General features: G+C 50.4%; 1 protein-coding gene across 1 annotated transcript; it reads right to left on the bottom strand.

Moving 5' to 3' along the window:
• Positions 1-9,677: 9,677 nt before the first annotated feature.
• Positions 9,678-10,323, bottom strand: LOC109435393 (small proline-rich protein 4). Its single transcript, XM_019713235.2, has one exon. The coding sequence runs from the start codon at positions 10,303-10,305 to the stop codon at positions 10,066-10,068; it is 240 nt and encodes a 79-aa protein (XP_019568794.2). The 5' UTR covers positions 10,306-10,323; the 3' UTR covers positions 9,678-10,065.
• Between the last annotated feature and the right edge of the window lie 15,188 nt (positions 10,324-25,511).

Genomic DNA, 25,511 nt, shown 5'->3' with positions numbered 1-25,511 from the left:
CCACCCACTTGATATTTTTGGCACTGGCTGCCTGACAGTGATGTCACCTGGGCTTAATTCCTGCTGCCACCATCCCCCTCAGACCCAAGTGTAGGGCTTGTGTTGGGGGAGGGGCGAGCCACAGCCTTTCTGGAGGATTTAATGAGTTAACCCTGGAGGCAGAGCGGAGTCCTTTGGTTGCCTTGCCACCTCCCTGCTCTCTTTCTCCTGGACATAGTTATTCCTCATGTTCTGGGGGATAGAACACATTCGGGCACATGAACAGGTAGGAAAGGGAAGGGGAGCAGAGGAGCTGAGGTGGGCACGAGGTGTCTGCCTTCCTAAGGTAGAAGCTAGAATCATGCAATTAGCTGAATGTAGGCTCCTTGACTGGGAGTCCAAGACCCGTAGGTCCATTTCCGCCATCTTTTCCCGAATTCCGCTGAACTGCACACATCCAGAATTACTTAATTATCACCCCCCACCCCACCCCTCCCTGACTGGTTGCGAATCTGGGTAAACCTGCTCTGCTTTCACCAGCCACACCTTCACCCCTCTCCTACTTAAGAGATTTTCAAGGGCTAATTCATCTTCTGGGATAACCTTTCTGTCCACTCCACCCAGCCTCCTGGCCATGGCCCTTTCCTCCTTCCCAACCCAACTGTAGACCAGCCCCACCTGAAAACCTGGAGTCTTTTCTTCACCCCAAGTCCACCCAGGGAGCCCTCCGTGATGACCCCTCCAACTCCAGTCCCAATACCCACGGCCCTTGCTGGCTGCAATGTTTCCCCCTCTTCCTGGCTCTGTATCTCCTGGGGGCTTTCTGCATGCCAGAGCTGTGCCTGTTAAAAACGACTGTATTCCCATGGCGATACTTGTTTCCTCACGTATGCAAGAAAGATTAACAAAGTCCTTAGTATTTGCCCGTCACATCTCATTCTAGGAACTCTCCGAGCCTGGGAGCCACTTTCCCTCATTAGACCGGCAACTCCCTGGGACGAGAGACACAGCCTAGACACAGCCACGAGTGTAATGGGCCTCAGAGAACCCCAGTCTGTATTCTTCAAGTGAGGACTGGGAAGTTTGAGGCCAAGAGAGGTGAAATAACTCACCCCAGGTCAGTCAGCAAACCCCATGAGCAAAGGCTTTCTCCACAGAAACCGTGTTCTCCTTTGTGTTAACCTCTCCGCCCTCCTGTGCCCACAGAAGAAATTCAGCCCAGGCGGGAACATGATTCCCTCTCCAGGCCACTGTCTCCCTGAGAATAGGCCTTGGCCCCCTCCCCCCTTCTCTTTTCCCAGTCCCTGAAGATGGATAAACATTTAAATCTGGCTTCTTTGCTTAGGACAGGTAGAAAAGGAAGAACCTAGGCTGAGTGGCCCACTGGCTTCAAAGTCTTGCTATGTCCTCGTTGGCTGGGTGACCTTGAGCACGTCCCCTCACCTTTCTGCCCTCTGAGGTCCTCATCTTTAAAGTGGGAACTGTACATTGTACTTTACAGGATGGTTATAAAGATGAAATGAAATGATGCTTCAAGCATTTTTAGGGTGAACAGGCTGAAAATGTTGTGCATAATGATTCTGGCTGATTTGCCTCGTTCTTTCCTCTCCTTCCCCTTGAAATCAGATGAAACGTCTTCCTGTTGCCTGTGCGGTTCCCTTTTTCTGGTGTGTGTGTGTGTGTGTGTGTGTGTGTACACGTGTGTACCCAAGGGCAGCGACCTTCCCAGCGGAGCCGCGAGCTTGGGCTTTGTGATGGCTTTACCCCCCTCTCTTTTCCCACTAAACTTTCAGGGGTCCGTGCTGGCCAGAAAATACCGTCAGTGATTGGATGGTGCCAATGACCGCAGAGTCCATGCTTTGTATGAGGTGGGGCACAGGGTGTGGCTAAAGTTGTTGGTGATCATGCCATGACCCGGGCATGCCCTAGATGGGGAAACTGAGGCAGAGTAATGTCAAGTGACTCTCCCAAGAGGTCACAAAGGTCAGATGTGGCAGGATACGGTCCCTTGACAGCTCTGCCACAGTGGTCCTCAGGACTAGTGGAGTGTGGGCATTTTGTAAGCTGGAGGGTTACTCTGAGAAGGGACACTAACTGGGTCCTGATGTCACAGCCGATCCGATCCATTGCCTATTTATGTCCATTTGCGATAGAGGTTCCCTGAGCATGGCTAGCAAAGACACAGGTAGACATATATTTTCAGTGTCCCCAGTGACCATGGGGACGCGATGGGAGGCTGAGCCTCGACTCAAGTTCACAAGAGGTGACCCAGCTGTGGAGCCAGCAGGCGCTCCCCAAACCTTTAGGTGTGTGTTTGGGGGCAGGGGTGAGGAATGAGGAAGAGGAACTATCCACACACCTGGGTCTTAAGGGTGAGCTAGACATTTCCTACGGAGACTCCAAAACTCCATCAGAGGTGGCTGTTCATAGTGGTTTGTCTCCTCTCCTGCTTGTTCAGCTGTGTCTGCTTCGTCCCTGACCCACCTCCGAAAGCAAGTGCCACCGGAGTGCAAAGTGACCTCTGTAAATCACCCGTTTGGAAGCCAAGTCCTGGCTTCACACTCTGGCTCTGTTCCTTTACTGTCTGCGTGTGCGTGATATTAGAAAAGTATCTTACTAATGATAGCTCCCATTTGCTTGGCACCTGCAAAGTCTTAGACTTTATTCTGGGTGCTTGACACCAATCCTCACAATAGCAGTGCTGGGAACAGGTGGCCAAACCCCATTCTACAGATGTGGAAGTTGAGGCACAAAGAAGTTACCTGCCCACGTTTACATGGCCAATAAGTGGCAGGTCCAAGATGCAAGCAAGGTAAGATGGTTATTCTTACCTGTATGTTAGGACTGAGAATATCGGCTCCCGAGCTGTTGCTAGATGCGATTCCATAGGCAACATTACCACAGTGGACACCTGACATCAATGCCTTTCTCCTCCTGAGGGTCCATCTGTTATTAGAGACTCACCTCCAGCGACTCAGAACATTCCATGATCGTCTTGGTTTGTGACGTAGACAGTCAGTCGTTTGTTTAACATATATTTGCTGAGTGACAGCCAAATGCCTGGCGTGAAGTGCCAGCCTTTATGCAGCACACGGTGGGCTTCCAGGACCCAGGACCCACCAGGGAGGGGTGTTTCCCCGAGTGACCTACGCATGAGACTCTCTTGGGATGCTTGCTAAAAATACAGCTGCGACCTCTCCATCCTAATGACCTAGAAGTAGCCAGGGGAGGCCACAGAACCTGAATTTCTAAAGTGTTCACCAGGTGGTTTTTATGATCAAACAAGTAGGAAAACACCAGATGCTAAACCATGTGGCTTTTCTACCTTGACTGAGGTCAACGTTATCTAGCATCTTTTTAAAAAATATCCATATCTGGGCTCCGCTTTTGTTTTATTTCATCAGTTGATTTTTAAAAAGTCCTCAGATGTGATCAGGCTTGAAGATCATTGCTCTGAGAGAATATATTCACTCCTGGTCCCTGGATGTAGACAGACAGCTGGAAGGAGGTGCAGGTGGGTGGGAAGAGGTGCAGGTGGGTGCTGAGGTGTCTGGGCACCTATTGATGTCGGTGTGACTAGATGCTGAGGGATACAGGTGTTTGGCCTGAGGGTACTGGGAGACTTGGGAAGAAATTACGTCCCATCCAAGGAAGGCCAAGGACTTCCACACACCCTTGAACCCCACCTCCCCTCCAAGGAATCATCAAAAGACAAGCTCAGGCTGGGCAGGTGCTGAGCCAGTGGCCTGGAGCCAGGAGGAGGTCCTGGGTCACCTGCCTGGGCACCATCGCGTGAATAGTATGGAGAAGACTCCTTGTGTAGGTGTCAGGGAGGCAAAAGCTTGATCTTAGCTTTCTAGCTGAAACTCTTTAAAAGAAAAGACAGATGAACAAGAACAAGAGAAAAACAGTTTATTAATGTGTGCAGGGCACACTTGAGGAAGAAACCTAAAACAAAGCTGTGACCCAGGACTATGGATTATATAGCATCTTCAACAAACAACACGTTTGTAGAGACGTGACAGGACAAAGGAGAGCAGTTTTAGGCTTCCAAGGGCAGCAAACTGTGGGAAGGTAAATACATGGGTGGGAACTAATGTAGTAGGAAGGTTTGCTTGTAGATTACTGTGGTGCCATTTCTGGGCTGATAAGAGTCTGTCTCCAGGAAAAGGAGAATTTATAGCCTGCTCCTAGCAGAAAAGGGGCAGGGGTCCTTTTGTGTTAGCTGTTTCTTAATTGCCTTCAGCTCAAAATAATTTTTATGTCAAAGAGGCATATGTTGGGCTGACATATTTCGAATTCCTTCGGTGGATTAAGCGTCCACGTTTCCAACTTTCCAAGGAGCTTCTGGTAGGGCCACAGTATGACCTTGGGAATCCCAAAGTACTAAAAAGTATCACTTTCTGCCCTTCCCCACCCTGCCCATTCAAAAGAAATCTTTAGTTTTCAAAACCACCTAAAACACAGTCTTTGCTTCTTTTTAGGTTTTCTGGTTACCGCAGTCTGGCATTGTTCACGGGATCTGACTTTTATGTGCTCATTCATTTATTCACTCTCTCATTTTCTGGGTTCTGCCCATGCCCCAAACACATATCGTCTGCTTATTAGGAGACTGGCAGATCCACTCTCACGGGGCTGGCATGTCTGCAGTAGAGAACAGGACCCGCAGTGATGCAAAGGCCCGAGGAAATGCATAGGTCCACATGATTTCAAGGTGGGGGGAGGCGCCCAACTCAACTTCTCACTTAATGGACAAAGGGCTGAGGTGAAGGGGCTTGCAAGCTCACAGAGCTACTAGGTTGGTGCAAAAGTAACTGAGGCTTTTGCAATGATTTTTAGCCTTTTAAATCGCGATTACGTTTGCACCAACCTAATATTTAGTACAGAGCCAGAACCAGAACGCACGTCTCTTCTGTCCCAGGTCATAGTGTTCTTGTTCCCCAGGCTGGGAAAGAGACCACAGTTAGATATTAGCATCGGTTCCTGGGCCAGTGAAAAGCTCCCATGGGGCCACTCTCTAGGAGTGTCCTTAGGCTAATGCTTTGGCAGTGACCTTCCCCAGCTGTAAGTGGTGACAAGATCCGTCATTTACTGAGCGTATGCTGTATCCAGCCGATTCATAGATGTTAATACCAGTCTTCACAAAAGTTCTGCAAATAATGGTAATTAAACCCTTCAAGCTTGCCAGGCGTGCAAAAACTATGGCTTGGGATTGACGTGATTGGACGCAATGGCACAGCGAGGAGACGAGAGGCTGAGAAGCCACCCTGCAGCCGTCTGACTGCAGAAAGGACCCTGCTCCTTTCTGGAAGGGACTGAGTGTCAGAACAGCTCGCATGCAGATGCCAAGGTCGGGGCACTTTGCCTCAAGGAGCTCCTGGCCAGAGGAGGTGGCAGGGTGCATGCCAGCCAGGTTTGTGGCTGCCCAGGTGGGCCGCTGGGTCAGATGGCGATCAGGTGTTGTGTCCCTGGGGTGGAGAGAATTTTCAGGGCAAGTGGAAAGATGAGAAGGAAGGCTGGCGGGAAGCTCCCCCTCTGGCATTTAGAGGGTTTGTTAGTACAGTAGCCTTTCTTTTCCTCTGAAAACAGAAATATCGTTTTCACCTCACTGATGTGTGGTGGATGGTGTTTGAAGACAGGGTGCATGGGAAATCGGTGAAGTTTGCACAGGAACAGTGAGAAAAACGGCCAGTTGTCAAGTCAGTCAGGGTGGAAATATTGCCTAAGTACTTTCTAAATTCATACAACATTAAAAAAACTTGGAAGTATAATATTATACAGGAAAATGCACACAGCTCGGTGCATTTTCACAAAGGGCTGCATCTGTCTACGTAGCATCCGGATAAAGACACTGAACTTGACCAGCTCCCTCAGCTCACCTGCCGGTCACTCTGACCCTATATAAATGGGGTCGTTCTATATGTCCTCTCAATGTCTGCTTTCTTCCCAGCAAGGTTATATTTGTGAGATGTACCCATGGGATGTAGTCTAGTGTATCTAACCTCTGTTGTGTGGCATCTCACTGTGTGAATACAGCACCAGTGTTCAGCATCTTTTTCTATGTTTATTGGTCATTTGGACATTCTCTCTCTCTTTTTTTAAAAAAGAAATTTATTGGGGAATATTGGGGAGCAGTGTGTTTCTCCACGGCCCATCAGCTCCAAGTTGTTGTCCTTCAATCTAGTTGTGGAGGGTGCAGCTCAGCTCCAAGTCCAGTTGCCATTTTCAATCTTTAGTTGTGGGGCGGGTGGGGGGCACAGCTCACTGGCCCCTGGGGGAATCGAACCAGCAACCCTGTTGTTCAGAGCTCGCTCTCTAACCAACTGAGCCATCTGGCCACCCTGTACATTCTCTTTCGTGAGGTACCTGTTCAGGTGTTTGGCCATTTTTCCAGTAGGTGTTCTGCAGTTTTTATTGATTTTAGGAGTTCTTTATATATCCTGAATATAATGCTTTATCTATAATATACTTGTATATACACATATATATGTTTATGTATATAGTCAAATATGCATACACATACATTTATACATTTGAATATATGTATGTGTGAGTCTCTGTGTGTGTGTGGTGGGTGTAAAATTCTCCCAGTCTGTGTCTTTACATAGTATCTTTTGTTGAACAGAGCTCTTAGTTTTAATGTAGCCAAATTTATTAATTATTTTTTATAGTGGCCCTTTTGTGCTATTTAGGAACTCATTGCCTCCTCCAAGATCAGTAAGACATTCTTCTGTGTTTTCTTCTAAAATCAAATATTGTTTTAACGCTCACATTCAGATCTATAGTTTACCAGGAATTATTTTTGGGGGTGTGTAAGGTGCGGGTTCAGGTGGATCTGTTCTGTATGAATGTCCATTTGACTCATTACCGTTTACTGAAAAAGTATTCTTCTTTTCTCACTTGTTCACAATGCCATTTTTTTGGTAATGAGTCAGACAATTGTGTGTGTATGACTCCTTTAGAGTGTAGTAATCTTCTAATGCAAGGTACAGCTCTTCGTTTGTTAGTTCTTTAGTTTCTCTCAATATTGTTTTATAGTTTTAGTATGAAGGTATCATAAATCTTTCATGAAATTTAGTTAAGGTAATTGATGACATTTTTTTTTTTTTTTTTTTTTGCTGGGGGGAGGTTTCTTTCCCCCTAGCTTTATTGAGATACAATTGATATATAACATTGTGTAAGTTTAAGGTGTGCAATGTGAGGATTTGATCCACTTATATATTGTGAAATGTTTCTATTTTGATTGAGGTTAAACTAACAAAAAGCACAAATCTTCAGGACAGCTCAATGAACTTTTTATATGCATGTGCACCCATGAAAACACCACCCACAACATTTCAGCTCACCTCTGAAGTTCTCCTCTCTGGAGTTTTAAGGTTCCCAGCTGAGTTCAGATAATTTATAAATTGATTCCGGATTTATACTAGTCTCCTGTTTTACCAGACGCTACCCCATTCCACTCAGAAACAGGTTCTTTCTTCAGTATTTTGGAAAAGCCTGTTGTTGTACAGTTCGGGACTCTTAAGAGCAGTAAGACTCCCAATCTTAACGGGCTCATAATTTAATAGGGGATTAAACACATAAAGGTGAGCTATTGCAAAAACTGACATGCAGAGTTCATAAAACAATATGATAGTTATATTGCTTAATAATAGAAATTTGTACATAGTGTCACGAGGGCTGATGGGAGGTGTCATTTCTTTCTAAAATGTTAAGTGAGGGCCCATGGAAATATTTGAACCAGACCTTTAAAACTAAGAGGATCTCCTACGGAGCCAAGTGGAGAATTGATACTTTAGGCAGAAGGAGCAGTATTTACAAAGAACGGAGGTAGCAAAATTGAATAATGTATGTGGGAAAAAGTTATTATCTGGTGCTGTATGACTGTGGCATATTTTGGGTCTTCTGGGGTATCCTGGGAGCGTTTATACTTTAGGGTGTGTAGGAATTCTGGGAGAACCCTTCAGTTTTCTCTTTGGGCCGTGACGTTGAGCCAAATGATGCACGTGTCCCTTTGTGTTGTGACATTGTATTCCTTTAGGTGAAGGGGAACCAGGTACGAACGAATCTTTCTTACTTCTCGCGCCATGTATATGAGATTTTCATATATAAGACATTATTACTTTGTGAACCTCTGATGAGTGGAGTTAAATTAAAAAAAACAAAAACCCACCATTTTCTTATGAAGGGAATGGGACCTCACAGAGTCAAAGAGAGATGGGACTTTGCCCTTGGTCATTGGTGTGGAAGGGTTTGATGTTCCTCCTTCCCCTCGAGCTAAGAACCTGAGACGCAGACGACAGCAGAATCACTCATTGCAGAATCACTCATTGCTTTCAGTCGCACCTGTCTTGCCAATTAGCTGAAGCCAACGCAGAACTGTCAGCCCTGCGTTGTCTGTGTTAGAGGACTTGCCAGGGCCTTCCTGGGAGACACGGACAGGGCATTCATAACCATGTGACCAGGAGTCTGGCTGGGCTTAGATGGAGGGAGCCACGCCAGGGGTGTGCTAGGTGCACGAGCTTTCTACCTGGCAGAGGAGTTATTTTGGGATGCGAGGACCGGGGCTCAGAAGGGCCGTCCAAGTTCTTCAATGACAAGCATTCACTCCGGAACTTTAACTGTATTTGGGACACTGGGACACTCCTGGTTATTGCCTCTGCTCACTGAGTTTTAAGCAATTATTACTTGGAAATATCAGCCACGGATGGTGATTTTAAGGGGAAGTGGAGAAGGTGGTATTGATGCCTTTTCAGGCCAGAGTGTTAAATGAAGACGCGATTTATCATTGCTGTTGCCCAACTAGAGTTCAGTGAGCAAATTCGAGGGGAAAATAAAGCTCCAGGGGAGAAAACCGGGCTATGTGTTTGGCTCCCCCTGCCCACGCAGGAGCTCTCCTTCAAAGACTCATGTCTGTTTATATCTGGAAGGTTTGCTGCTGCTTTCTTCTATGGGCACCCAGCGGCGACCAGGGTTAGGAAACCAGCTGTACAAATAGAGCTTCTTTCACAAGCCAAATAAAGGTGGACTACCTGACAACCCAACTGTAGAATTGCACGCACTCTGTATGCGGCGATCCCGGGAATGACCTTTTCCTGTGTTGGAAAATAACTGTGACTTCCGCAGAGGAAACCGAGACTCGGGTAGACCGTCTCGGGAGAGCCCTGGAGAACCAGCATGGCAAAGTGGAAGCGAAAGTCACAGGAGCGCTTGCTGAATGTTAGATGGGCGGGGAGTAAGTGAGGGCAGGAGTAAATGAATGGACAATAAGTAAACAAACACGTGAAGAATCCATTGGCACGCGTTTGTAGAAGTGCTTTGTAGGGCTCTTAACGTCACTTAGGTTTGTTTTGTCTGCTTTCTAAGAATGATAGCTTCCAAGAGGCAAAAACCACTTTGGCTGGGTAGGCTGGGTGCTTCTAACGCTGGGAGCTGCCCTTCTCGGTCCTTTGTATTTCCCTCGATACAGTTAGTTAGCGAGACTCTCCCAGGCTCCCGTCAGCGGCTCCCTGGCTTTCCCCTTCCTTTACCTGAGACGTTTCAGGATGTGGGCTTCCCTGTCGGTAGTTACCAGAGAGCAACTGTGCCCATGAGGCTGTGGGCCTGTGTGTGCTCACACACTCACTTCCCCAAGTGTCCCCTCGGAACCAACGGACGATCACAGATGGCTGCCAGGACACAGACAGTGACATGTGGCACAGATTTATTAGGGGAGGAAACAGAAGAGAAACTGAGGGAGGGGGAGCTGGGGAAGGGAATGAGGCAGAAGCGGTGACCGGCTCCTGGTGTCCCCACTAGTCAGGGTGAAACCCTAGAAGGAGCCCAGATACATTCCTTGCATTGGGACGTGGTTGCACCATAGCTGTGGTCAAACTGGAGGTTGGAGAGAGTGAGACTTCTCATGTCCACCAGGGAGAGCGTCAGGCTGGGGGGTAGACGCAGACGTGGAGGCAGCACGAGAAGTGTGATGAGGGTCTCAGTGGGAAGCATTCCTGACAGTGCTTCACGGGCCCTGGGTAGGCGGGGGCGGGAGGGGAGGTGGGGGCAGAGGCGCAGGAGGGCGAGCAGGTGGCATTCCAGGTGACCTCACTTCTGTTTACTCTGTGGGGCTTGTTGGGCCAAGGGGCACTTCTGCTGGGCCGGGACAGCTGAGCCCTTGGGTGGGCTTTGCTTCTTGGCGTGGGGAGCACATGGATCCTTGGTTTGGGGTGCACACGTCTCCTGGCATTTGCTGGGTGGTGGTTGACAGGGCTGCTTCACCTGGTGCTGCTGGGCCTTCTGGGGCAGGGGCAGCTGCTGCTGCTGCTGCTGCTGCTGGTAAGACATTGCTGGAGGAACAGGTGAGCCTGAAAGAACCCCGGGCAGGGGACGCCATGAGAAGGGCTCCCTCCATCACTTCTCCCTTCTGACTCCTGGAAGAGTATTCTCTCCACCAGCCAAGGATAGGAGAACCCAACCTGGTTAATGGTGTGATTCACACGCACCCGTTTTGATCTCGCCCCTCTCTCTCTTCCTCCTATGCTCTTCTGCTCTCCTGTCTTCCTCCATCCTCCCGTGGACGCCTGGCTGAACCGAGTACATAGTCTGTTTCTAAGTCTTACCAGGAACTATGACGGGGGTGCTGAGCTGATGATTCAAAGGCAGCCCAGACATCTTACAAGATCAAAGCATGAGGTCTTAGCTGATGGGCCAGAACGGATGGGCATGAGGGGGAGGGCAGGGGCCATCGCTGTCCTGGATGGAGGTGTCGTGTGTGAGTGATGGGGCCCGACAAAGCCTGTTCCAGGAACTCTAAAGCCTGAGTTCTAATCCCAGCTCCACCCTGACTCACCAGGGGATGATGCTAAGGAGACTCATTTCCCTTGGCTGAGGGGCAGTGCTTGGAGCGCCATGGAGAGCTGGGGAATTGAAGGCCTAATAGATCACTGGAGGTAAGAGACTATTACAGGAAGGTGTTTGATCAAAGGCAGCCTGGTTCCGAGGAAGGAGCCTGGGCCCCTCACTGGGTAGCCACAGCGCTGGGCAAGGCCTCTGTACCCTGTGCTCTTGTTTGGAGGATGCTGATCTGAAGTCTCTGAAGCCTTCCCCACTCTGCCACGTGTCTCTGTTTTCCTTTGTAGGGTAGCATTCCTCAATTTCTAAATTTGTGGTTATAAATGGGAGGTATAGGTCCCAGGGGGCAATCATGATAGACATGGGAGCTGTATAGTATAAAATACAATACGTAACGCACTTGTTTCTGGAAACCTGAAGAGCAACCTTGAAAATGTGTTGGTAGTGCCAAAGGGGCATGCACGCGCTTGGGAGGAGGCCCCGAATTGCTACGAAATGCCACAGCTCTGCATCTCTCCCCTCAACGAGAAAAATCCTTTGGCCAGGGCGTCCAACCCAGTCAGGAACTCAGCCACACCCAGCAACGGTGTGGAATAGAGACTGAATTTCCTGAGGGACGCTTAGTGTGACATTTCCTTAATTGTCACCAGGCTTATGTGACTGCTCTCATTACCCGAGAAAGTAGAGGAGCTTAGCCTAGCGGCTCGAGACAGATCAAGGAGGAGAGGGCCCCCACATCCCAGGAGGACGGGTGCGTTCCCACTTACCGGAGGTGCGAGCTGGACCCCAGGAGAGGAGGCTGAGTGCGATCCACAGCCAGCCGCTCCGGGCGGCCTTATAAGGCCCCCAACCTGCCCCGGGCACTTGGCGTGGCCCTGCTCACCACCTCCCAAAGAATTCCTCACCCACTTCTCCCACCTGCACTTCCTCTAAGGACTTGCTTTACTTGCCTGTTTTGACGGAAACACCCACCACATATTCCAGTTTTCCGGGTCCCCATCTACCTGAGCTGACTTCGCTCACCTAAGGTCTTTGCTCCAACTCAAGAGCTTTTAAAAATAGAACAAATCTGAGGATTTATAAGGACCGTTAAGGAAGGAGGAGAAAGTGGGGGGTGGGGGGGCATGTGAGCTTGGGGGACTTCCAACAAAAATCTGGATATCACCTTTGCTGGCATGTATTGAGCACTCACGGCTGCCCAGTGCTGAGATTACCCCCACGCCACTGTTTCATTTATCTTTGTAGCCCCTGCAAGGCAAATGTCATTGTCACCATTTTGCAGATGAGAAAAGTGAGGCTGGGAAAGGTCACGTAGCTAGTACACGGCAGAGATGGGATTGGAACCCAGGTCTAGAGGACTCAGAGAACCCAGCCTTACAGAGGGAGAGGCGAGAGTGTAAACACAGGCTCTCCGGCCCCCAGCCTGGCCCGCTACACAGGACTCCGAGTTTCCAGTCCAGTCGGAACCTATCCTGTCAGCTTCTAAGTGTTTCCCCTTGAGCGCAAGCAGAAGGGTGTGAATGGTGCCCCCAAGCTTAACTGGAGCGGTGCTGTGTCCCCCCACCTTCCACCAGGAGTCAGGCGCACTCCGGGGTATTAGTGGTGGTCAAAGAGGGTGGCATAGAATTTGGCATCAGATAGAACACAAAGCACCCAGTTAAACTTGAATTTCAGGTAAACAACAGATTTTTTTAAAAAGTATAAGTATGTCCCAGATATTGCGTGCGATATACTACAGAATTACTTGTTGTTTATCCGACATTCAACTGTAACTGCGCAGGTTGTATTTTTATCTGCTAAATCTGGCAACCGTACTCAAGGACCTAGTCAGACGGGAGGAAGGAGCCCTCGTCCCCCAGTTGGCCTCGAAGCCCCCGGGATGGAGAAAGGCAGGACCGCTCTGGGAGGCCCGCCCACCCTTGGGCCAGTGCCCTGAACCTCAGCGTCCTGTCCCACTAGAGGCCAGTGTGCCCGTTTGTGTCATCGTCGAGCAAAGTGTAAAGCTGCCTGAGAAAAGATAGAAATACCTAAAAGGACTGTTCAAAGCATTTTCAAACACCTTGCCTTGTTTAATCATTATGGCAGTTCTGTTGGGTAGTTTCCATCTGATTTTCCAGTTTATAAAAGTAGATCCGGGCAAGTTAAATGACCTGCAGAACACGTGCAGCTAATAGGGGTGCAGCTGGGGTGCTGGCCCAGACTCCTTTCCACTACGTCTCCTCGTGGACAAGTGACGGTCACTGGGTGGGGGCCATGACGAATGACCTTTCCCGAGCTCGCTGTCTTACGTGGACCAGATAGTGTTCATTTTTCAGGGTCGGCCTCACTTAAAAGTTAAGCCTCCTCTAAATTTTACCCCCCAGGCCAGGTGTCCTACTCCACCTCCTCCTGAGCCTATCACCTTCAAGAATGTAACATTCTGGGTTCCAGATTCCGGGTCCTGCATTCCCTCTTCAAGATGAAACCCTCTCCACCTGCACCCTTCACTCCCTCACTCCCACACCTCTGTGTTCACCCTGATGCAAGTGCTCCAAAAGGGAAACAGTCTTCAGCAAGACGGATTTGGCTCGCATGTCTGCCCCCAGAAACCACCAGTGTAAATGTGCTGCGTCTGAATGGACAGATAGCACTGTCCCTTGCGTCCCGGTCACCCGCCTGCTCCTCTGGAATACACCCCAGTCCTTATTTTTCCCAGTCTGCCCCCTGGCTTCTTACTTCCTCGGTAAACATCTCCTGCGTAGTTTGGCGAATTCTAGCTAGTGACAAAACTTGGCTTATAACACAACTGTCATCTCAGAGTGTACATGGCTGTCCTCTAGGTCATAAATATCTAAGACGCTTCAGGCTCATATGCATCCAACAAGTCAAACTTTTCAAAACCCTGGCACTCAACTTTCCTTTGACCACATTATCCCCATTTTAAAGAGGGGGAAAACTGAGTCTTGGAACAGGGACATGCTTTGCTCAAGGTCACACAGGGTTAATGTCAAAGCCAGGGTTGGCTCACAGGTCTCCTGACTTCACAGCTATTTTCGGTTAGCTGAAGTGACTATGGCACGGGGCAGCTCCTTAGCAGAGGCGACTGTAATGACAAAATTAGGGAGCTGGTTGTGGTGGTCTCCATCTCTTGCATCCATCTGCCTTCCTTCCTCCTGGCACTCAGGGGCTCTCTTGCTCTCCAAACTGGTCTTCCCTCTCTTCTTCTGAGAGACCTGAACTCATCCCTGTTCCCTGACAGGGAACGAAACCAGAAAAGCCCTGTGCCAGGCACAGGTGCATTTTTAGTAGTCATTAAACCTTATAAAGCGCCTCCATATACAGTTTTCATAATACTCTATGAAGAAAGCTAAATTGTATTATAAATTTTATCAATGAGGAAACTGGCTCTGATGATGGCTGGATCCAGAATCCAGGAGGGAGTCTCTTAAATCTGCGATGGCTGATTTCCAGGCACCTGGGCTGGCTGGGGGAGTGGATTGTTTTTTCGAAGGAGGAGGGGAGACTACCTCGCACCCCTTGAATCAGTCACCACATGTAAACAACTCCTGCAGGTGAGGCAGGCCCTGAGAAGCTATGTGGGCCCCCTCCCATCCACCACCTTCCCCTCCCCCAGGCTGGCCTGGGATTGTGGGTATGTCCCCTGGCTGATTCTGTGTCTCTCCTCTCATCCTCTAAGGATCATGCTGTATTGAAACCGGAAGGCCAGGCTCTGCATCTCCCATCTCTAGGAAGCAGACACCTGAGAGCAGGTGTGTGCCTGTGACTCCATCAGGGAGGTGAATCAAAGCTTGAGCAATCCCAGCCGCACCCCACACACAAACAATGGGGTGGCCGGGCAACAGACACCTGACACTGGGAGGGGACCCTGCCCTGAGACGATGCAAATCGCCTGACTCTCTAAACACATCCCCACCAGGGCACTTTTGTCTCTGGACTTTGGAGAATGAAGGGTTGTGGAAGGCTTCATCTGGAGACACATGGGACATATTTATTATGTCATTTCAGAGAACGAAACCCGAAAAGACAAAAAGGAGAGCTCTGGGTTACTCACGAAAGGTTGTTAGGATGGGAGGCCTTTTTAGAGGTGACAGAGGAGGTGTGAGGCCGCCCACATTTCTGCATGTTAGCTGCTTATCTAGTAAAATGAAAATTTACATCTGAGCAAATTGCATCTCATTTAAAAAAATCACAATTGTGTCAAATTGGCTTTATCTTAATTTCTGGTTGATCTTTAACCAGCAGTGGTGGCTTAGAGCCGTTTAGTTTCAGGTTTCTCCCATCACCAATTACTTACTCTGTTTACAAACACTTTAGAAGGTGCTACTTAAAAGAGACGTTGGGCAGCCCCCCCTTTTTTTTAAAGTGGGAAATCCATTTGTAACATGAATCATTTCACCCTCTAGTTTATCTCATTTGCAAGCAAGATGCTCAGATACTAATATCAGGTATTCTGTATAATGGTATTAAAAGCTGTCCCGTGGAGAGGGATGGGTAAGAGGATGATTCTCCAGAAACATGTGATTAATTTATCTCCTCCCTCCACCTCGTGTCCCCTGTGATACGTTCCTAGAAGACCTGCGATAGTCCTAGGAGTTTTATAAAGGGGGAAAGAAAGTTGTGGATCTGGGAGAGCTGAGTTCCAACAGAACACCCATAGGCTGTCACCTGGGGAAGTTGAAGGTTGGCCATGGAACATGGAGGGGGGTGAGTGGGCAGAGCGTCCCTCCCCAGGAAGATGGCCAAGGTTGGCCTCTTGGAAGTCAAGTCCCCCTCTCCGCCAACATGACAAGTATAGTTAGAGACGTAGGGAAGGAGCCAGGGGAGCAAAGAAATAACTCTACTGATACTCGCTGCTCACGGGCTGTCAGATCTTGGGCACTTCCCTTCACTTTTCTGGGCCTCAGTTTTCCTGTTCTCCAATATGAGGAGATTGGCTAAAATATTGCCTCAGGTCCCAGTGAGTGCTGAACATTCTGTACATGGATGATAAGGTCTGGGAAGGCAACCGTGTTTCATCCGCCTGGGATTAATAGTGAATCGAGAGCCCTGAGATTGAGCTCAGGTTCAACCCGGAAGAACCTGGCAGTAATTGACGAGAGGCGTCCGCTATTGGATGGGTGAGTGGCCCAGGGTGTAGCTAGTGACCCTCCCCGGTTTAGCCTAAGGCAGGGATTTATGGCCCAGGGATTTACGCTAGGATTTACGAGTTAGAGTAATTGAAACACTGGAAGGAGAGAGGGCATGAACTGTTTAAAAATCCTGTACAATCCACCATCACCTGTAACTCACATTTCAGTGCCCACCTTTCCTTAACACAGCTGTTAAAGGTAATTCCTGTTTCCAAAACTCGCCTCATGCTTTCCTGCCTCACATCATTCCATCAGTGATGGCCTTCGACGCCCAAATTTCCCCCTGAAGTTCAAGGTAATCTTCAGGTACCATCTTAAATACTTTCTCCACGCATGACCTCTTTTCTTAGTCTTTTCCCAAAATATTTCTTTTTCTGCTGAACACCCACAGCTATTTATTTATACCTACTTGGAGCACTTTTCACATAATGTTTTAACTTGATACAGATATAAATGATAAAATATTTATTTATTTTTTGTTTATTTTCCTGAGCATCGAATGTAAGTTCCTCGATGGTAGGCGCTGTTTCACCCTCATCATACAATCATGTGCTTATTATCTACGCCCCCACTGTGGCCAAACACAGATAACATCCACTCAATAAACAGGAACAAACGAATGCAAAAATGAATGGGTGAATGGTTTATAAATTAACAAATTGAATTGTTAACATCACTTTTAGATGTTTTGACTTTATAATCAGAGCCAATGGAGTCCCACAATGCTTTTTGGACTCATCCATCTTTTCAAGTTCAGGGTGATGGTTGCCCTCTCTAAGTAGCTCTCCCTGTTGATCCCAACCATACCCATTATCTTTATATATCTCAAACTTGAAGATCTATGCTGAAATCACCCGTAAGAGGCCGGGGTGCCTGGATGCTTGTGTGTGTGTGTGTGTGTGTGTGTGTGGTGTGTGTGTGTGCATGTGCGTGCGACACATGGGTATTTTTATACCCAGCCAAACTGCTAGCTTCCTAAGGGCAGAAAGAATGTTCAGGGCAGAACTCACATCCTGGTAAAAATTGGTGTTTGGCTAGCTGATAGCCTCGCTAGTCAGTGAGTAGGTGGTCCAATTACTAAAAGATGCTGTTGAGTGAGTGAGTCAGACGGTGAGTGAGTGAAAGAAAGATGGAGTGAGTGAGTGACTATGTAAATGATAAATGAGTTGACGAGGGAGCTGACTGACCGGCTAGTTCACTGAGCAGCTGACTGACTGGTTAAGTGGTTGACCAACTGATTTATTGACTGTTTGGCTGACTGGTTAGCTGGCTGGCTGGTGGCTAATTTTGAAAAGTAGATTGTAGTATAATATAGCAAAGAAAGCCTCTTTGGGGACCTGGGTTTCATGGTATAAAACAAAGAAAATGCTCTGTATAGGAGCTCCTAAGAAGTATATCCTATGGGATGGACAGCCATTTCTTAACTTTCTTTCCTTCTCTTAGAAGTTGTCTGTGATCTTCATTTTTGGTCAACAGGGCTCAGCAAATGTAACCTCAAGCCAAGACCAGTCAGAGGCTGCCATGGTTGAACAGTAGCTCTCTTCCTGGACGAAGATGGTTGGGGAAAGAGGACATTTCCATTTATGGCACCGCCTACTGGGGAGCCTGGTTGTTTCCTGGGCCTTGGGCCCTGGGGGTGGGCCGATGGTTAGAGATCGTCCTTCGGGTCAGAGAAAGGGACCTCTGGGATGGTGGCCAAGACAGGGAACCAAACCAAACAGACGGATCAGCAGATACCACAAGCTGGGCCAGTATGTCCACTTGATACCCTGCTCTCTGACCCAGAGACTTTCCCTGGGGAAGTGGCTGCAGAAGGCAGCAAGCAAAGGCTGCCAGCCCCAGACAGTGCCCAGTGATGACTGAGACCCTCGGGTCACCGCAGGGCTCACAGAGCTCTGAGTCGCCATCCCATGCTGTGACTGGCCTTGTCACCAGACTGATACACAAACACACCATCCCGCCTGAGCTGGATAAGAAGGGGGCGGGGTGCAGGACAGCACCTCGTGTCCATGAAGCAAGCCACTCCATACCCCACAGGACCAAGTCCACGGCTGCTGCCAGCGTTTAAAAGGCCCCCCACACTCTGGCCTTCTCTGAGAAGCTTCTAGTCTCTCTGTGCTGCCATCCCACCCTCCTCTTTCCCTTCGCACACATGCCCTTCTGCTCCAGCTGTAAGCCATCATGAACTATTTCCAGTTTTTCCTTTTTTTTTTTCTTTTAAATGATGTGCTATTTTTCTCATTCTCCTCCTGCCAACAAGCCACTCTGCCTGCCTGGAGTATCTGTCCCGTGTCTGTGCTTGACTAGTCTTACAACTTCAGAAACGACTTCATTTCTTCCCCAAACACCCCGCATTCTGTGTTACCCAGGCAGCACTCAGTGTCCATGTTTGTCCAGGAAACTCCTGTCCTAGCACCGGTTCTGCTGATTTGGGATAGAGTGCCCCCTGGGCTGTCCCTCTGTTAGCTGGGAGCTCCTTGGGGGCAGGACTGTCCCAACTGTCCTTTGACTCCTATGTGTAGCAGGACAGCATACGTCGTCTGTCAGAGACAGGCAATGACCGCGTGTTCAAACACAGCAAGGACGTGGTTCATGCAGGGCATACGTACACGTGGCTGTCCCAGTGTGTGGCCGTGGGGGACACACACACGCTTTGTGTGCCATAGCAGAGCCAGGCTCCCCTCCCTGGAGCGTTTCAGCCCGTGTCAAACAGGCCTGCTGTGTGCTCTGTTGTCAGCCTGTGCTCTTCCTCCGTGCTGACTGTGTTTCCTCCTCCTCCTCGCGGCCTCAGGCGTCCTTTGTGCACCGGAGAACTTAACAAGGGTCGGGTGGGATTTCTAGCATGAGATGCACAGTTCAAAAGAAGTCCACCCTGGGATCGGTTATTCCAAAGGGTAGATATCCAAGACTGTCTCACGTGGCTGAGGTAGACTGTGCCACCCTCATGAATACTTTGCCGCCGGTGCCCCTCTCCCCCAGGGAGGACCCTTCCCTACCCTGTGGATGATGGCAGCCCTGGCCTGTGACTTGTTTTGCACATAATGTAAACTCGAAGAGCCGCAGTCAGCATGCTATTTCCTCTCTGCCTTGGGGACCGGCCGTGTTCCAGGCTGGGGCTGCACCGTCAGCCTGCGGCCTGAAGTTAAGTCGATGGGCAGGAGGGCTGACCCTCAGTGGACACGTCAGGTGAGCAGGCCATGAGCCTTTGCTGTCTTACACCACTGAGAGTTGGGGCTATTGGTTACTGAAGCATGACTCTCGACTGATGTACTAGATGTACAAGGGCTGACGTCTTTATCCCAAGGAGATTGCAGAGGTCCGCTGGACTCTGGCCAAGGGGAAAAGAGATGCTGAAATTCAGTGTGTACTGACTGGTAGCCAAGACAGTGACTCAGGTGTGTGTGTCGGTGCCCGTGTGTGTGTGTGTGTGTGTGTGTGTGTGTCCCTGGACCCAGGGCTGAGCTGTAGGGGGAGCGGAGAGGGGAAGGGGAGTGGAGAAGGCAGCCTGGGTTTGCACCGTACACGAGGACCATCTGCGTGCAGCCAACTGATGTTTTCCTACAAAGGACTTTCTGTCTGCGGTTGCAAAGCTAAATAAACCATCTCTTTCCTCACTCAGGCCATAGGACTTGGTGCCAAACCACATCGCACATCAGCCCCTAGGTAGTTAGGGCACAGTGCCACCTGCTGGGCCTGCCAAGCCAGTGCAACTGTTTCCAGTTGCAGCCCAGTGCCTACGGCAGAAGGCTGGTACCCACCCACAGGCCAGGAGGCCTGGGCCCAGAGGAGACCCTAGTGACCGCTTCACCTCACTTTACAGGTAGAGACATGAAGGACCTCAGCCAGTACTTTTCTTATCCCAACGGCCTCTCACGCTGGACCACACGACCCCAGACGGAAGGACCGGCCGCTCTCCATTGGAGCCAGTGCCTTTCTAAGGTTCCCTCGTGGGTTGTAGGTGGCAATAGGGATCCGCAGAGACGATGGGTTTGAGTCAGTGCATGGGGTGGGGGTAGGCGAGCACACGATGAATGCAGGAGAGCCGACCTGCACAGCGGGTGAGAGCAGCTCTCGCTGCGATGGCTTCCATTCACTGAGCACCTGCTATGGAAGAGGCAAGGCCCTCTCCGTGGTTGCCCCACCCTTGCAGGAGGAGAAGCACCCCCTCCATTTAGCAAATGAGGAAACTGAACCCCAAGGAGGTTCTGTAAGTTCTGTAACTTGCCCAACGTCGTGCAGCGGGTCAGTGGTTGGGCCCGTGTCAGTGTGGTCCTAAGACTGAATGCTGCTGGGCAGCCCGCTGCCTCCCCTCAGGCCACCGGCTCTCGGGGCCTGTTGAGCACCCTTAGGGCACAGGTGTGTGGGCGGGCAGGGCTCAGGACACACGGGCCGCGCCGTGTGGTCCTTTCGGGGAGTCAGCACACTGCAGGGTGAGTGAGGGCTTGCTGGGTCTGCAGGGAGCCGCTCTCGGCTGTGGAAATGCTTCCGCAGAGCCTCACGGTGGTTCCAAGGTGCAGGTCCATCCAGCATATATTTGTGGAGGACCCAGCAGCGCCAAGCCCTGTGTTTATCACAGGCAGCGAGTGGGGCAGGAAGACAGGTGACCGGTGATAACCTCCAGGCCGGCTGAGTGCAGCACACGGAGCAAGCTGTAGGACACTTAAATGTCCCCTGGGGCTTTACAGAGCCTTCCGGACAAGGTGGTATCTAAGCATAGACCCTCACCATCTTTTCCCTTTAAGAATTGCTACTCTCATAAACTCCTGTTATTGAAAGAGCAGGGGGGAGTCATGGAGCCCAGGTGGAGCTGGGGGAAAGCCTGCAGGGGCTGGAGTGTGAGGGCACAGGGACCTGTGCTGCAGGAAGGCAGGACGGGGCACCCTTGTCATGGAGCCCATGCCGAACTGAGGGACCCAGAGGATCTGGTGACAGGCTGTCTCTGTGTCCCTTCCCCTGTGGCTGGAACAGCCTTTAGCACAGTCCTGTTGAAAGTCTGCTCTGGCATCATTTTAGTTCTGGTGCAACGGCTTAAAAAAGAGGAAGCCACAGCAGCAAGAGCTCTCCCAACGGAAAGTGCCTTGTGACGAGGAAGAGTTGGGCTGAAGGCCCATGTGAGCTGTCTCGGAGCTTGTTTCCACTGCTGGCCTCAGAGGACTCTCTCTAATTTCAGCTGGTGCAGTGTCTCACAGAGGCGGCTTGATTTACCACTCAGCCCCCTCGCTTCTTCTCACAGAAACTCCTGGCCCCCGGCCCTGGGGCAGACAGGGCTTCGTGGTCCAACCTGGAGGTAGAAGGAGCTTGTAATCAGCCCCAGTGTGAGCCGCGTGCAGGTGTCCTGAGCGCATGCCTCAGGGTCCCTGCTGTCTGGTCCTGTCCCTTCGACTTTCCTCTTTTCACACCACTTGCCCTGCACCCACAGATCGCCAGCCCCCTGGGATAGCAAAGCCAACGCTATCCTCCTCACTATCCCTGGTCTGTCCTAAAAAGTGTCAGAGTGGGCATCTTTAGACCAAGATTCTGACTTTACAACTGTATCCACATTTGGGGGCCCAGTCGTAATACAAGCCATGACTGGAGACCAGCAGGAAACTTGATTAAGAGTATGGTAGCTGGTGGCACTTTCCTGACAGTCCACAAAGAGAATGTCACGTGTACACACGTGTACACACGCACGCACACACACAGTCTGCAGGGAGCCAGGCACAGCCCACCGTCCTGACCCAGTCTCATGCAGAGAACGGAATCAGGCCGGTCCATGAAGACTTGAGTGGAATGTGGCTGACGGCTGTCGTCAGGCTTAAACATCACAAGCCAACCTCTTACCCGTCCCCAACAGAGACGCGCCAGCTCCATGTACCTTCGTCTTACCATTTAGTCTTTATTTCCTTACAGCCATTATGAACAAGAAAAAGGGTGCCTGGCCAGTTCCACGTAGGCCAGAAGCAGCATCTAAGCATCCCACGAGACGATGCCCAGATTCCCTCTCTCCCAAGTATCACGTGAAATGCAGATGGGAGCAGCTTGGCCACTGCTGGCCCTGGAGCTTTTCAGCCTGGCATGGGGGAGAGTGGAAGTGTCTAGAGGACGGGCTTGTGTGAGAGACAGACCTATATTTGAATCCCAGCACTTCAGTGCCCTGTGGTCTTGGGCAAAACTTGTTACCTCCGCGGGTCTCATTAGCCTCATGTACAAAATAAGAATTTTTATCTTTTGTGGTAGTAATGAATATTATAAGAGTGTTAAAATCCTGGTATAGTGCCTTGCTTATAGTAGTAACTCTACTTTCAGACATGTGTATGTGTGTAAATATGTATGTATATGTATATGTACATACGTGTGTATATAAATACATCTAAACCAGCTCCAGACCAGGTGGGCGTATTGGGTCCGTGGAGGGAGCGATGTTAGCATCTAGACGTGGATGTTAGCCCAGTTTGCTCTGTGCCTCCTCAAGGAAGCCACAGAAAACGTCTAGGGCCTGCTGGCGCCATCCCTTCTTACCTCTTTAAGGATTTTCCATGACTGTGGCTAGTTAGGAGAAGAAGAGATTAAATAAAGATTAGAGTGCGTCACTTTATACTGAGTCAGAATGGGAAGAAAGCTGCGAAAGAGCCCAGCAAGCCCGACCTTGTCGTGTACACATGAGGAAACAGGTCTGGGGAAAGCAGTGACTGGGTCAGGGTCGCACATTCTGCAGTCAGGGCTGAAACAAGACAAGAACTCGGGCCTCGGGCCCCGCGGTCCAGTGTTCAGGCTTTGGAGCTATGGTGCCTCCTAAAACCCCACTGAAAGTGGGCTTCTTTGTTCCCTCAGCCCTTGGGGACAGAAGGGACTCAAGCTGCAGGGCGGCCTGGAGAGCCGAGGACAGAGAATGGTTTCCTTTCTATTTTACTGAAGGTCAGACGGAAGCAGCCACAGTCTAATACCTGGTAGTGGGTGTGAAAGTTCCAGAAGGCAGGGCAGTCAGTGCCAGGAGCCAGTGTCAACAACGGCTGTTCTGGCATGTGTGTGACAGAGCCCGTGGACGGAGCCCCCAGACAACAGCTAGCTGCACTGACACATGTACCAGTGTCCCAGAAGGAGTTTTGCAGACCTGGGCACAGGCCGAAACCCTGTGTCTTCAGGGCCAGGCGTCTATGATTTCCCAGAAATGCCAGGCAGCTGGGCCACATGAACAAACACGCAGGAGAAGGCAGCGCCCACCAAACCGGCCGCACCCACAGGCAGGGTTCCCGCAGAGGATTCCTCATGGCGGCAGTGGGTGCTCCCTGCTGGAAGCCATCCCCCACTGGGGATCGCCCTCAGGCCAGGAGGGTGTGTGCCAGCAGCCCTGGGGCTTGTGGAGGAGGGGAGGTGGGGAAGGCAGGCCGCCACGACCTGTCTGCTTGAGTTTCTGATGCACACCTTGAAATCTGAGCTAGTCTCATTTTACAGCTGAGAAAAGTTAAGTCGGCCACGGTTACTCCATGAGAAAGTCGGGCAGAGGCGATTTGAACCCAGGTCTGTCAGGCACCAGGATGGGTGGCAGTTCTGTGTCCCACACCACAGCCCGTCCAGGGACGTTCTTTCTTCGGAATCCATGTTCTTCCCGAGGAAGGAACTCCTTGCAAGCCCTCAAAGCCACACCCTTCATCCTGGGACCCTGTCCTGTGGACACGCACTCATAGCTGATGGTGGTCAGACATCCTTGCTGGGATGTGGCAGAGGCCCCGAGACAGGTGACAGCACAGGCCACTGGGACATGAGGACAGAGGCTGGACGCTGTGCTCTGGGCCCACGCACATGAGCACGATGGCAATGTCGGCGTCTGTGTTTACGTGTCCAGGTGTCTGAGTGTCCATGGACACGTATTTGAGTGTGAGCGACAGCATGTGATTCTGTGTGGCGTGTGGTGTGTGGTGAGTCGTGACCGCACGTGTGAGTGTGGCAGAGCCGATATTCAGCAGGTATATACCGCTACGCGCAGGGGTTGCTGAATCTGCTTAAAGTGTGAAAACGGCTTCTGTAACGGGCCAAATGGCCACCGCACCAAGTCCCCTGCCCACCAGTGTCTCTGCCACTGCACTGGCTGCCCAGCTCCGTCCTCCACACCGTCGGGAACTAGGAGGCCAGAGCCTGTTACAGCAGGGACCTCTGGGACACTGCCTCACCTTCCGCTCTCAATGCGTCTCCAGAGCTGTAGAATCGACTTGGAATAACAACCCTGTGTGTGTCCTCTGTGTGAGTGTGTGACTGGCTTTGCCTTCCCCATGCACTGGGGGATTGTAAATTCTAGAAAGACAGGACCCAGGCTTTGTGCATCTTCCAGCCACCGCCACGCTCAGAGCACTTGCTGAGTGGCAAAGACTGTGCAGCCCAGAGAACCAGAGCGTCCCGGCTCTGCATCTCAGCTCTGCCACCTACAAGCTGTTATTACCGTGAGCAAGTAACGAAGGCCTCAGACCCCCAGCCCCCAACTCCAATGGGACCAGCAGCGCCTGCTTCAACAGGGCGGTGTCCGTGTGTGCCAGTCAGGTCCCTGCCCTGTGAGTGCTTCCTCAGCTGGTCACCCTCAGTTCTTGCCTCCAGGGAGAAAGCGCTGCCTCAGGAAGACACAGCCGACTGTGGAAACCCACAGGCTTGAGAACGACCGTGGGCCAAAGTCGCCCAGGCCGGCCTCAAGAGCAGGATCCATTGTGGGCAGGTGTTATGGAAGGGAAAGTTCTAGAAGCAAAGGGCAACCACCAAATGGGGTAATTATACCCTGGACGAAAGCTTGTTTCTCCCTGAACAGCCACTCAGACCCTTTGTTCTCCTTTATTGGTCCTTGACCCCCAAGTGGACCCTGGCCCTCACCCCATTGTGTCACTAAGCATCTGGAGCCCGTGTCCTCAAGCTGGTGGGAATAAGCAGAGGTTGCCACCCGCAAGCTTGCTGCTTTGTCAGAACTGGAGAATAATAATAAAGATAGTAGCTAGCACTTACCGAACACTTATCATGGGTCATGCTATCCTTACGATTTATTTGTCTTGTCCCCTTTAGCCCCCCAGAGGCAAGTATCATTCTTCCCACGGTACAGATGACAAAAGTGAGACTTAGAAAAGTTACTCGTATGTCATTCGCTGCAGGTCACACAGCAAAAGAGGGGCAGTTCTGGGATCTAAGCCCAGCATGACAGGCACGAAAGAAAAATCAGCAGGGTGGTCCACACACAGCCCCGGAGCACACATGCTAATTATGGTAATTAGTGAAGGAGAAAACTGAATGAAGCCCAGAGGTGCAAAAGTAAACCTGGTGTTAAGCTGCTGAGTGCGGGAGGGTGAGGAAAGGGGATGAGAACCCACAGGAGAGAGATTTGGGGGAAGACAATGTAGGGGGTGGGGTAAGAGTGGAGACGTTTGGAGACTGTGCTGAGTGAGATATCTGAGTGTTGGGAAAGCTTAAAACTGCTCAGCATTTGCAGGGAGTTCAGTTAAGGTGTATGTAACTTGCAGTGCTTTTTATACGTCACACTTAGGACTGTGGAATGCAACTTTCCGGGGAAAGGTTTGCTTGACAGAGGTCACGAGACTGGCGCCATCTTCCAGCGTT

The sequence above is a fragment of the Rhinolophus sinicus genome, linkage group LG14 (assembly GCF_036562045.2).
Source record: "Rhinolophus sinicus isolate RSC01 linkage group LG14, ASM3656204v1, whole genome shotgun sequence".
Classification (NCBI taxonomy): Eukaryota; Metazoa; Chordata; class Mammalia; order Chiroptera; family Rhinolophidae; genus Rhinolophus; species Rhinolophus sinicus.
This window is presented reverse-complemented; position numbering and strand designations above follow the sequence as displayed.